This window comes from Glossina fuscipes, unplaced genomic scaffold, assembly GCF_014805625.2.
Source record: "Glossina fuscipes isolate IAEA_lab_2018 unplaced genomic scaffold, Yale_Gfus_2 147, whole genome shotgun sequence".
NCBI classification, from domain to species: Eukaryota; Metazoa; Arthropoda; class Insecta; order Diptera; family Glossinidae; genus Glossina; species Glossina fuscipes.
In genome coordinates, this window is record NW_023998490.1 from 3,455,175 (window position 1) to 3,468,482 (window position 13,308).

Here is a 13,308-nt window from a genome sequence, read left to right on the forward strand (position 1 = left end):
ACAAAAAGACAGATAATCTCAGTAAATGATAGCGTCATCTACATGTTATAGAAATTAAAAATTAAAATATAATTTATATATATTATTATTAGAAAGCATACCAATATTATGTGACAGCTTGTATAGCGCATAAACAGCTCTTAAACTAGATCTTACATTTTCAGAGATGCAATTACTTGCACGGGAAATTTATAAAATTAAGAAGTCTGGCCATGATATAAAAAAGAACTTTTTCTAATTATTCCTCAAGATATTGTCTTGAATTGGAGAAAAGCAATAAGAGATCTACGAAGTCCATTGTGCATTGAAGTTATAGAGAGCGGTCAAGAAAAATCGGAATACTTTATTCTTGCCTATTCAAAGGTAAGGCTTAAGAACAGCAAGACCTGTTGCATATGATTCTTTTTGATGTTATTGTGTATTTATTTATTTAATTAAAACCAAAGTCTTTACAAACAAAAAAGAATGATTAAAAGTCATTGAGAAGTTATCAATGTAGAATATTTTAGTGCACAAAGGAATCAATAAAAAAGCACGGACTGTTCGAACGAAATATTCAGCATAGGTCGCGACCTTAATAATTTCTTTACTGAATCTCACTTTTACGATCTACATATATTTTATTTATAAAATTATGGTGACAAACTACTTTGCAGCAGTGTTCTTCAACCTTCCGAAATATGCGAGCATTTGTAGTCTTAATCGGGCCACGGTATGACTTCGAGTCACTTTTGAGATTTGGACTTTAATCTTTTGTTTATTTCATATTGATTTATATCCAATATCAACGAAAGTCACTGGAATTCCGAATCGAATTTGTTTGAAATCAAAGCTAAAACGTGTAATGTTCGTGATAAGTTGGTCTCATGACAAGATACTGCTGCGCGATAGAACGCTCCAGCGTTGCATACTTGAATGAGTATACTGTTGCAGACGTAAACAAAGTGCTTTCCTATACATCCGCCAATATTCGGTGTCGTTGCACCCCCATGTGCCAATTGAAAAAAAATGCAGATTTTAAAAGCAGGATAAAAGCTTATCCACCGAACGAGCGACAGAGATGCATAGGGCATGCATTAACAAATGAATCAAAATATCTCAACAACTGCGAACGCTACGTTGAACACAAGATTGCATGGACAGACGTCAGACAGAGAGGCGGGGAGACAGCCTTCGATCGACTCAGAAAACGATCCTGAATAGATCGATATAATAACAATATTTTAATTACGATGATTGTCATAAGTGAGGAATCGTTATAAAAACACGTGATACGATTATGGCTAACGAACGATTTTCATCTAAATTCGTTGTTGTAATATAATTTCGCAAGTAAAGTGTAAGATTAGCCTGCAACCAAATACTTGAATATATTAAAAATATTCCAATTAACAAAATAAGAACGAATAATATCCTCCGGGAATTAATTTATATGTAAATATTTTTAACAAAAGTTAAAATATTGAGGCAAGGTTATTAAAACTGGCCTTACTTACCTCCCAACAGCATAAAACATTCAGCATTATCTTGGCGTAAGTTTATGGCCGCCGCCAGTGTATGAAAAGCACTCGCGTATTGTTGCGCTGTGAACAAAAGATACGAAAAAAACATGCCTTTATTGTACACTGCTAGTTATTGTTTCGATTTGTTCTATTTGTGGTCTTTTAATTTTTGTTTTATTAACGTTTTACATTTTGAAGAATTTTTATTGCTCATATGAAATCTTTACCTCTATGCATATTATGTGTTATTATTTTAAAAGCAATTTTAAAAATTTAGAACCTACTCACTAGGAAACCGCGATCATTAACTGTCCTACACCCCTTTAAAGTTTCATTTTTCATTTTTTCATTTATTAAGTAACTATAAAGCCATAAGTCTATCACCTAGTTACATAGATACATTTCACGTACAAAAAAATAATATAGCATAAGTGAGTATACACGCCAGCTAGATGGCTGCTAATGTAATAGTTGTGTTGTATAAATTTACACATTACCAGTAACAATATATAAATTATGAGTTCAGTATTGACCGCAGTCAATTTTCTCCTAAACGTATTCAAAGCATCGTCGAAGGATTTCAGACTCAGTGGTAACGCATTCCAGCATTTACTAACACGAATAGCAAAAGACCAGGATCGATTTAGAGAACTGCAGCCATTCAAGTAAAGGACTTAGGAGTCGAGGGGTCGAATTTGTAGACGTAGTTGAGCAATCTGAATTTTAGCTAATCGAAAGGGGAGAACTTTAAAAAAGCATGAACGAAGGAAGAGATATTGTCTCTGTAAGTTTGATGTTATAAAGAAAACGTGTTATACGGTTGACAGCACTTTGAACCATAACTAGGTTATTTCTTGAGCATCCAAGAAAGACTTCAACTTCGCTGTAGTTAACATGCGTCTTGAGGAAGGAATGTGCAATTCTATGTTTAACCTTTAGAGGCAGATATTGCAGACTTAGATCGTGCAGTTTTCGGAGCGTAAGACAAACTTTGGCAAAGACATTATCAAGGTGGCAGCCAAAGTTGAGCTTACGGTAAAGAGCTGCACCAATACGTAGAATAGAATGTACAAGATCAATGGAATACCCAGATATTTTCACCATACATCACTTTTATTGCAGGGTATATTCAGTTTGTGCGAATGTATGTAACACGCAGAAAAGCTTAAGATAAACCAACCTTTCATTATACCGACCGATTCAGAATCATTTTCCAAATCGATCTAAGTCTGTCTGCCCATTTGTCCGTCTGATGTCAGGTCATTTCAATTTGGGTTCAAGCTACACGGCGCAATCTCTGAGATATTTTGATGACATTTAGTGCACTGACATGTTCTGCCCCAACGAACAACGCTATGGAAAATGGTTTGGATCGATCCACTTTTTCGACCACTGCCCATATAACGTTCTATTTTCAAAAATCGTTATATGGAAAAAGATTGCAATTTCCGAAGTTTCTCGACAAAACTGGCTAAGTAATAGTACTTCAGCACTCTAAATTGATGTGAAAACTTTGGACCTGCGGAGGCATATTATTGAACTCCCTCTCATATAACGAAACCTGAAGTTAATTTGACAAAAAGGTCGAACTTTCAACACTTCATTATGAAAATGAGATCATAATAGTAATTTGTGACAAAAAATTAACTGTAGTAAGTTTTTAGCATTTCGGTCTACTTTTTGGACCCAACCGTATATAAGGGTTTTCACGAATATCGGTCCTCCTTAGGGCAGAAAAGTCTTAATTTTAATATGTTATGATGAAAATTGGTCTATGAAAGCGACTTGATATAAATATTACCTTTGCAAAACTTGCACGACCCAGGCCTATTTTTGTACCCTACACTTTATAACAATTTTCACAAAAATTTTGGTTTTTTGTGGCAGAAAGGTCGAAGTTTTATTATGTTATGATGAAAATGGACACATAATACTAATTTGATATAAAAATGAACTCTGCCGAACTCGTACCTCAATTTTTGGAACTTCTGGACACAACTATTTTTACGGAAAGTAAAGTTTTTATTTTCAAAAAGGTATAATTTTTAATATACAGTTCCATAATAGTAGGTTCATCGAAGAATAAAGCTTTAGTCTTACTGGAGTTAATATAGAGCATATTATCTATCATTTTACTAAATTAAATTCAAAATATATTTTTAATTGCGTTGTATGCGCATTGTTACGGTACTTCTACTTTGATTCTAATGTGATCACAGAACTTGACTAAACTCTAAGATACATAAAACGCAAATTATATGAAATACGTCGTTGAGTTTTTCCGTGATTTCAAATTGAATTCAACTGTTTTATTCCTTGCTTATTACAAAATCTTTGATATACATGCAGACTAATCGCCTTGACGCTCTTACTCGTAATATTAAATATTAGCCTTTGTGCTCATCCGAAGGCTTATTTTCATGAGAATCCTTATAGTAAAAGTTCGCCAAAACATCAACTGACGCTGTCCACAATTATGAGGTTTAATTTTCTTTTATCCTTCATCTATTTTCTTCATAGAAAACTATACATTTTAATATTTCCCCTATTAGGACTTACTTTTTATGAAAACCGTAATATGAGATGGGATCCAAAAAATGGACCTAGGCGATCCAAATGTGGTAAGGTTAATTTCTATGCCATGTTACTGCTATGGATCAATCCCTCCCATGAAATGCTAAAAATTAGACTTTTTTACCATACAAGGATTCAGTTTTCCTAGATAGGGAGGCGGTTCAAAAAATTGATCCGCCCGATTTGAATTTAGAGAGCCAAAATACCATTACACAATCTTTTACGTTGAACAATTTCGAAAATAGCAATTTTTTTAACAACTTTTCGAAATAAGGCCTTATATAAGCTGAGTCTACCAGCAGTCCTTCTGGTCTTTACATACATCTACACAAGCTTATTACACCCTCTACCACAAAGCTTATACAGTATAGCACGAAGGTGTGCATAACAATAAAATATATACATCGGGGTACGCAATTTTTTAATTAGATCACGAGTTAGTGGAAATAAAAACCACATTAAAAATCTTGTTGGTTGTTGCGAAATATTTGTAGGCCTCTTCCAACAACAGATGTCATTTGCAATTAACCTCACAATGGAGCCATTACTTCACGAACTGTTTCACAAATAGCGTCGTCGTGCTTAAAGTAAACGCCTTCCATTTCCCTGACCTTAATTTCAAGGCGAAGTCAAACAACAAAGAAAACTATATCTGGTTTCCCACATTACATTGACAGCTTTCGAGTTTTACTTCAAATGTATTCAATTATTAATAGGAACTGAAAACGAGTCTTCCTACTGGCTTTAGATTCAACCGGGCTCAACCATGACTTTAATTCGCCAAGGCAGAGATTTATAAAAAGCTTCTAAGAATCGATTGCTATATTAGCAAATACTTGCGGCTCATCGGTACTTATAAGTATAAACTACACAGCACAATCCCATAAACAATCATACGCACTTTTTTGCGACTTTTGTGGCTTAGCAACAAAATTAGAGAATTCTATCGTATCTACGGGCGTAAAGTCACAGACTATTTTTGAACACGCCTTTTTGAAAATGTTAAATAATTAACAAAAACTGTATGCTCTTAAGCACAGCTCTAGAACTTCTGAAAAAAAAGAGTTATGCAGGGAGTTCAAAACCACTAACACAACAAAATTACAACAAAGAATTGATGTTAAATTTATACCTACAAGCTTAACAATAAGAAAAAAACAATTCCAATTGAGTCAAAGCTTAATAATCGCTTTACTAATCTTGACGCATTTCGATTTTTTCATAATTTTCTTACGGTTTTAGCTCTCCTTCCCAATCCTTGCAATTTGGATCAATGTCTGCACAGACGGACTTTGCGTTTTATGATTTCTGACCTCGTAAATCTATCTGCTGGTTAAGCATAAGAGTTTTTTAATAAAAAGAATTTCGATTTCTTTTTCTCTCTAGATCACGGCTTTAAAATAATATACTTACCGCTTATATAAATCAACGATAGATTATACAAAGAATTGTAGTTTAGTGGCGATAGCCAAATTGCTTTCCTCAGCGACGAAATGGCCTGCGCGAAACACACATTTGCGCAAAAGCACATATATAGCATATATGCAAAAGAAACGATCAAAAGAAAATTTTTGATCATAACATCAGCTTAAAGTGTTTGCCTGTCAGAAAACACATTTTTTAAATGCGAAAGCTTACCACAATAAATTTTTCCTTCTTAAAAAAACATAAACCGATATTATTCCATAGCTCTGGAATATTTGATTGTAAAGCCGCACTCTCTTTATATTTTACTAAAGCAGCGTCAACATCATTGCGCGACTACAAAACGATTGAAACAACAACAAGTAAGAAAAATAAATTCGGTAGGGGCCGAATCTTTTATACCCATCACCGTTTACCCCAAAAAAAGATAAAAGAAGTAAAAGAACAAAAAGAACAAGAGAAAAGAGGAAAAAGAAATCTGTAATATCGAGTGGGCGCAGCTCATTTTCTATATATTCAAAATGAAAGTTTTTGTCGTACAGGCATATGTGCGTTGTAGGCGTGTCCTTTCAAAAGTTCAGATCAATTCCAAATTCTATTGTAAGTTTGTAGGCGATATCTTCATTTTCGCTAATCGGAGAATGTTTATCATAAATGCTACAAAATTGCGCAAACAGACAGATGGACAGAGGGATAGACGGACATGTTTAGGTGCATTCTAAATTTGAAACTGGCCAAGAATTTATGTATTTTTGTTTTTGAAGCTTGTTTCTGCGCGTTAGAAAGGTATTGAAAAAACAATTAAATTTTGATATACTATAATATTGGGTAGACGTGGTCGATTTTTTTAATTTATACGCAAATGCTGCGGCCTCGCCTATAGAATAGGCTTTCAAGTGAAAAACCGATTTGTCACTCCTTTTGAAAAAACGAAGGTGTTCTCTGTTTACGTAGTGCTGTGGGCGTGTTCTTCGACCGATTTGGCCTATTTTCAATACCAACCTGCGCACAAGAACCTCCAATGTTTTTTTTAAATTTTGCAACAGATGGACAGGCGGACATGCTTAAACCGATTTAAAATTAAATGCTCATCAAGAATATATATACTTTGTGGGGCTTTTGATGCTCCCTTCTGAGCAAACGTTTAGACAAACTGAATATAGTTCCCTCATCGAATCAAATGAATGTATCCCTCATCTTTCGGTAATGGGTATAATAAAATGATTTGGAGGAGCCAAAATCGAAAAGGAATAAAACGTCGGCCAGAACTTCATGGTTCTTATTTAATAAAAATTACCTGCAATATTGCACCAAAAGCCATTAAACCACGCAAGCATTTTTTATCGAATTGAATTACCTCAAGTAAGCGATCGAAGGCTTTCTGGGTTTCGTTCATTTTCAAGTAAAGAACACCAATTTCCGTCAATACTTCAGTATTCTCGGGTGAAAGACTACATTGAATAAAAAAATCATAGATCAGCGGAACGAAAGGCATAAAGTGATCACTGTAAGCAACCTACAAATTAAGATTCTAGAGAGTATGTGTGCAGAAAAAAAAACGGAAATTAATCTTAACTGTAATACTTAGAACTGCGCAGTGTTGCGCGCGCAAAACTTAAAATATCAAAAAAAAGAAAAGAAGAACCTCAAAAGAAGTATATTGGCGTCGAGTAGGTCTATGAAAGTACAATACAATATAGACATAAGGTTACTTACAGTAAACAACTCTCAAGTACTTCAATGGCTTTGCTGTAATCCTTCTCCTTGCGATGTATTTCAGCTAAGCGTTGAAAACTTTCCAATTTTTTACCAGTTTGTATGGCCTTTTGAAAGTACTGCTTGGCTTCCTGTTGTTCCTTAAGCGCCATTTCGACTTGATTGCGTGAAGCCGACGAACGTAAAAGCAATTCACCAATGAAGTGAAAAATTTCGTGATCCAAACGCGTTGATAAGTCTTCGGCCTCGCGAAATGTATCCAACGATTGATTATATCGACCCATCACAAATCTAAGAAAAAATATTTTATCTTGTGCCCTTATAAGAACATACTTTTCATTACAGCAGCTTTAAAGTATAGGTCCAAAAATGTGAACCAGCATGGTTCAAATTTAACAAGCTTCACTTATGATCTGATGATTCTTTATCTATTTTCTTCATAAAGACTTATTTTTCCTAACAACTATAATATGTCGTATGGCCCAAAAAATAGTCATGCGTGGTTCAAATTTGATACAGTTAATTTCTATTTCGACATAGTAGTGTGGACTAACTTTCATCGCAAAATATTGAAAAATTAAACTTTTTCGTTATGTAAAGCGTTATATATCATGAACTAAGTTATATGGGGGTTTGCCAAAATACACGATTAAGATTTTATAAATAGGTTTTTTGTGCCGAACAACGATATTTGTCGAGAAGTCTAAAAAATTGCGAATCTTTTTCATGTAACGCCTTTTTCAAAATAAGGTGAAGTATGGAAAATGGTCGCGAAAATGGACACACATCCAATCTACTTTCAATCGAGTTCACCTCGCATTAAAACGCCTCAGCAGGTATTAAATTTCTTTAAAACATTTCAAAAATTATTACTTGTAGATTGAACCGAAGGATCCATGGTCGAGCAGACCGGTCGACAAATAGACAAGTGAAGCTTACCTTAGATCGCTCCCGAATTTGATTTTGAATCGATCGGCTTAGTAAATAACAAAAAGTGGATCCATCTAAAATCCTTCTGAGCATTATACACATCCGCACAAAATTGCATTAGGAATACTACTTTGAGTAGCGTTCGAATATTTAACAACCTAATTGTTGTAATTTTTACAATTTCAGACTTAAACCGGCTCTGAAATGTTCATATTAAGAGGAATCTATATGCCCTATCTTAATTTGATGGCGGCAGTTAGTCCTAAACGTCGGTTAATTTCACAACGAATTGGCTAAATTAAACGACTAGTTGGGTTTCAACCGCCGCGAAACTAATCTGGCTTATAGTATATAGAAAAAAGTCGGAAGATGAACCATTTATAAAGGGGAAATGGAATCATATAAGTACGTAATCCTTGATAAAAAATTCAGCGAAAACCTCGCTTTTCTGGACGGTTCGGCTTTGTAGATATCAGGGCAGATTAAGCAGATTTTCAAACTTGAACTATAATGTTGAAAATAAATGATTAAAATTTCTACTTGTACTCTACCCTTTTTGTGGCAAAAGGGCATATTAAGTTTGTATGTATGTATACAACACCCACAAGGACTTGGGATAAATCCACCATTTGTTATACCAATCGACCCAAAATCATTTTTCGCATCGGCGCGCATTTGTCCGTCTGTCTGTCTGTCACATTTTCTTGTGTTCGTCTTACCGGTCGCAATTTTCGATGATATCATAGTTTACTGTCTTACGTAATGTCACCTTAACACTTTAACTTGAAACTTTATTTATTCACTTCGAAATTTATATCACTTTTTGTTTCTTTGATGATTTTTCAAGCCCGGCACCACAAGAGTATATTAAGCAATACGCAGAAGGACTTGGAATATGTCCACCTTTATTATGAACCATTTCCTGAAACGGTCTGAGCTTCTCTATCCATCCGACGCTCTAGTTTTCTTTTGTTCTATCTGCAAATCGCAATTTTCAGGATATTTTGATGAAATTTGGTACATTGACATGTTTTGGCCCAAGCACGAACGCTATCGAAAATAGTTCGCATCGGACCACTTTTCTCGCCAATTTCCCATACAAATATATAGAAAACCGTAGAATGGTGTAGATTATTTAATGATGACCCATTTCTCACTATAGTGTTTATGTATGCTACAGTACTTGTTTACGCTTCCACGCTTCCGATTTTAAGGGTTCCAAGAACGGATGTGTAGATATGCCCATGTTCGTGGTGGTTCTTTTATATATAATACATTATATAATCTCTAATATGTCTATGTACAAATTCTCTGAAGTTCAGAAAGTTTGGAAATTCTACATTTAAGGAAATTCATCAACTTACAATGTTTTTCCGATCTCTTTATATATTTCAATATTTTTGGGATTTAATTCAAGAGCTTTTTGTAGATAACGCAACGCCTCTATATTATTTCCTTCTTCTCGATCAATTAAACCCTTCAAGATTAGATAGAAAACATTGCAAATTTCTTTTGTTTTTTTTTTTTAATTAAAAAAAACATAAACCAACCTTCACAAAATACAAATATTCGGCATTCAAGTGTTTATACAGTTCGCGGTCAATTAAACGCTTGCATCGTACAAAATCCCTACGAGAGTAGTAGATGTGCAGCAGCCAATCTATATTAGTTCCAGCGGACATGCTGGGAACTACAAAAAAAAGAATATTTCATAAAATATTTTTGCGAAAAAATGTTTTTGTACACTCACTCTCTCTAACCACTTCGAGTGTAGGCACCGTTATGACGCGACCGTTACACGTAATTTCCTCAGTGTGTGACATAATAGACAAAAAAAAAGAAGAAATATTTACTAAAAAAAAAAAAAACAGAGTGATAGTCAAGTATTAGCAAAATTTTCTAACAAACGAAAATTTTATGCCTTGTTAGCAGAAACGGTCTAAATAAAACATAACAAAAGTACTGCAGTTATTGCTATAGCAACATGACTGAAAAAAAATTTATGGCAAGCAATGGAATATTTACTCATCAGATTCAAATTTCATTATATACAATTTATGCAAAAAAAACACTTTTTTTAAAAGATTTTCATTAAAAATTTAATAGAGTTTTCATGAAACCACAAGAAAACATTAATAAACAAAAGTATATACGATGGCGACAAGTTGAGGGCAAAAAAATTTCAAAACGTTGTCCTGCTCTTTTACTTTTGCCACTTTTTATCCGGTTTTATATGTACGATCAAGTGGCAATGCAGCTCAATTAAGTTAGTTAAAATTGTACGCTTCATTTGAAATTTTTTTTTTTTTTTTTTTTTTTTTTTTAATAAAAAGGAAGCGGTCTACATATATAAACAAGCTCATAAAAAAACAGAGGAGATAAATAAACACTTTGAATAGAACACAGCACAACCACCCAATCTGAGTTAATTTAGTGGCAGAAGAAAAGGTACGAAAAAAAAGAAGAAGAACAAAAATGGTTGACTTTATAGTTATATACGCACCGATGGTCTCAGCATTTCAACTAAATTAACACACTCCGCGTTCAGCAAGCCTCTGAGACGGTTTTCCACGCCGCCCTTGAGGTACCGCTATAGGCGCGTTGCCAATTTTTTTAAATGGCTGGCGCCCCTGCAGGCCTACACCATTATAGACTTGACTTAAAACTGTAATATATTTATGTAATATTTATATAATATCTTTAATAATAATAAAGAGATCTAAGCCCCCGTTCATGCATAATATACATAAATAATATAAAATACATAAAAGATATCATTCGACGATCGCTGCTGTGCGGCTTTCCTACCTTCTTGATCTTTTTGATATCCGCAAAGGTACATCAATGTAATTACAAAATTTACAAATAAAGATGACCACAAACTTACCATCGGCCTATGGAAGTGTCGCATTCCGCTGATATGTACCACTGGACCAACAAACACATGTGATCAAGCTACGTAGGTCCTATGAAAGAAAGAAAGAAAGAAAGCATGAACGGAATTTGAAAGAATGACAAGACTGTAACGTTATCACCGTGCATTAGTGTGTAGTGAAGCGCATGGAGGAGACGCAAGCGAATATAAAAACGGAATAAAAAGGGTCTCAATAAAAAAAAGAATTTAATTATTCGGAATACGATGACACATTCACTTTTTTTCAAATGAAAGCAAAACAATTTAATAATTTTAGATAATAGAATAGCGAATCTAGCTCGGCATAGGAGATGATGTAAGAAAAACGACGTCAGCATGGGGGTGAAAAGGCAAAAACCCGCAGATAAATTTTGTTTATATAAATCTTAATGAATTGAAATTTTTTATTAAGTAAACTATTTCGCTTCGGCTTTCGCCCGTACTGTTATTTATGCTAGCTATGATGCTTCTAGGCTCTAGAAAAATGTAAAGGTCGATTTGATAACTATCGCTATTCGGCAAGTCTTCGGCAAGCCAGGAAGAGAGAGACTGATTTTGTAGCTATTCGCGATTTTAAAAAAGCCCGCATAATTCTAATAAGTTAAGAACGCCTTTGCAGATTGCAATAAATTGTCAACTTTCGAACACAAAGTTATACTTAACAATTTACCCTCGCTAGACAAACACATGTTTGTTCCACAAAGATGATCTGCCGAACTGCCGAGTCGATACACCAGTTTTATTGAATATGTCTTCTTGCAACATTCTCCGTCGTGTAACTCCCCAATTTCAGAGAATTAAGCTTGAGAAATATAAATGCAATTATAAAGCAATCCTATCGAATTCCCTTTAGCAACATTATTACTGGTTACAATTAAATTTCAATATCGGAAACGGATAATATCATCATCAAGGCGTGTCTAGTCCAGATTGAATTGATACCCAAACTAACCTGACCAAACTAAACTAACAAATTCATTTAACTGTTTTTCTTTTCTATTCTCAAAATGAAACATTGACCATAGGACTACAATTTAAGCCATACTATTATTTTTATCGATTGATTGCTGATGTAGATGAGCTTTTTTTCTCTTATAAAGTGAAAAGGAAAAGGAAAGTGGGATTTTAATAAGTAGAAAATCGACCAATTTTAATAAAGATAATTGAAGATATACGCCGTAATTTTAAAAGTGTGTTATCTATGCAGTTGAATTTTGTAGTAAGTTTCAAAATACCCAGTATATGATGATTCGATCAATGAAGGAGCATCGTTGAATTAATCCAAATATTATCCGTGGACTTTATGAATAAATATACAATATAATGAATAGGCAAATTATAATAAAAATTTTTCAAATAATTTTGTTCAAAAATACATAAAATATATAAACTAACTTTTTCAAAATTACTAGGTGAACCAATAGATTGAATATTTTCATAATAATTTATTATTATTATAGAAATTTTAAATCAATGGTTTCCCATATGAACTTAATCTACCGGTGAAACTATATTGATTTTGCTTTGCTCTACAAGCAAGAAAAGAAGAAGAAGAAAAGAAATACTTAATATTTAAAATAAGATATATTTTCTCATGGATATTTGTACAGTAAACAAGAGATACGAATGAGTTTTAAAATGTACATTGCAACAATTGGAAACCTTTTCCCATTTAACAATTTTCTATTAACTCATTCAGACTCGAAACGCTTATCTGCAAAATAAGCGGAGAATGTAATTTCTGCTTAAAATCAACGTTACTACTAAACATAGTTTTAGTGTAAATCTTTCAATTTCGTTTGGATTTCGACATGAGACAAAACAAAAGAGAAGCATGTACCTACTGCCTAAATTCATAACAGAACGCGGAACTGTCCATATGCAACGCATCTTTACGGACAGCGCCTCTATGAAACGTAACACTCTACGCAAATAACGTACACACATATGAACACAAAAAAAAGGAGCGAGGTGTATTTCTCAGTTCTACCCCATACAAATTGTAAGAGGCAGCTTTGACTAAGCTCGCAAAACATATGGCAAAATCATCCCTCAATTTTAGTAAGTTTTTCAGTTGGGCGGCGAAATAGGTGGACACTCTCTAAAATTGTGGAAAGTTAAGTGATTGACAAAGTGTTGTTATAGTTATGCTTATGCTATTTAATGATTTCTTTAATTTCACTCCTCATCATTGAGAAGAATTTATGTTTAAACATTGTTGGCTCTTAATGATGAATCCAAACAAAC

At 33.8% G+C, this 13,308-nt stretch overlaps 1 protein-coding gene across 1 annotated transcript in view; it reads right to left on the reverse strand.

The window, feature by feature from the left end:
- LOC119641261 (Bardet-Biedl syndrome 4 protein homolog) overlaps positions 1-9,970 on the reverse strand; it is a 14,730-nt gene extending 4,760 nt beyond the window's left edge. The window contains exons 1-8 of the mRNA XM_038039839.1: positions 9,898-9,970; positions 9,698-9,837; positions 9,512-9,624; positions 7,218-7,508; positions 6,799-6,952; positions 5,715-5,837; positions 5,490-5,574; positions 1,497-1,583 (exon numbers count right to left, since the gene is read on the reverse strand). Of these exons, the coding sequence (XP_037895767.1) occupies positions 1,497-1,583; positions 5,490-5,574; positions 5,715-5,837; positions 6,799-6,952; positions 7,218-7,508; positions 9,512-9,624; positions 9,698-9,837; positions 9,898-9,970 (1,066 nt within the window). The remainder of the gene's footprint in view (positions 1-1,496; positions 1,584-5,489; positions 5,575-5,714; positions 5,838-6,798; positions 6,953-7,217; positions 7,509-9,511; positions 9,625-9,697; positions 9,838-9,897) is intronic.
- Between the last annotated feature and the right edge of the window lie 3,338 nt (positions 9,971-13,308).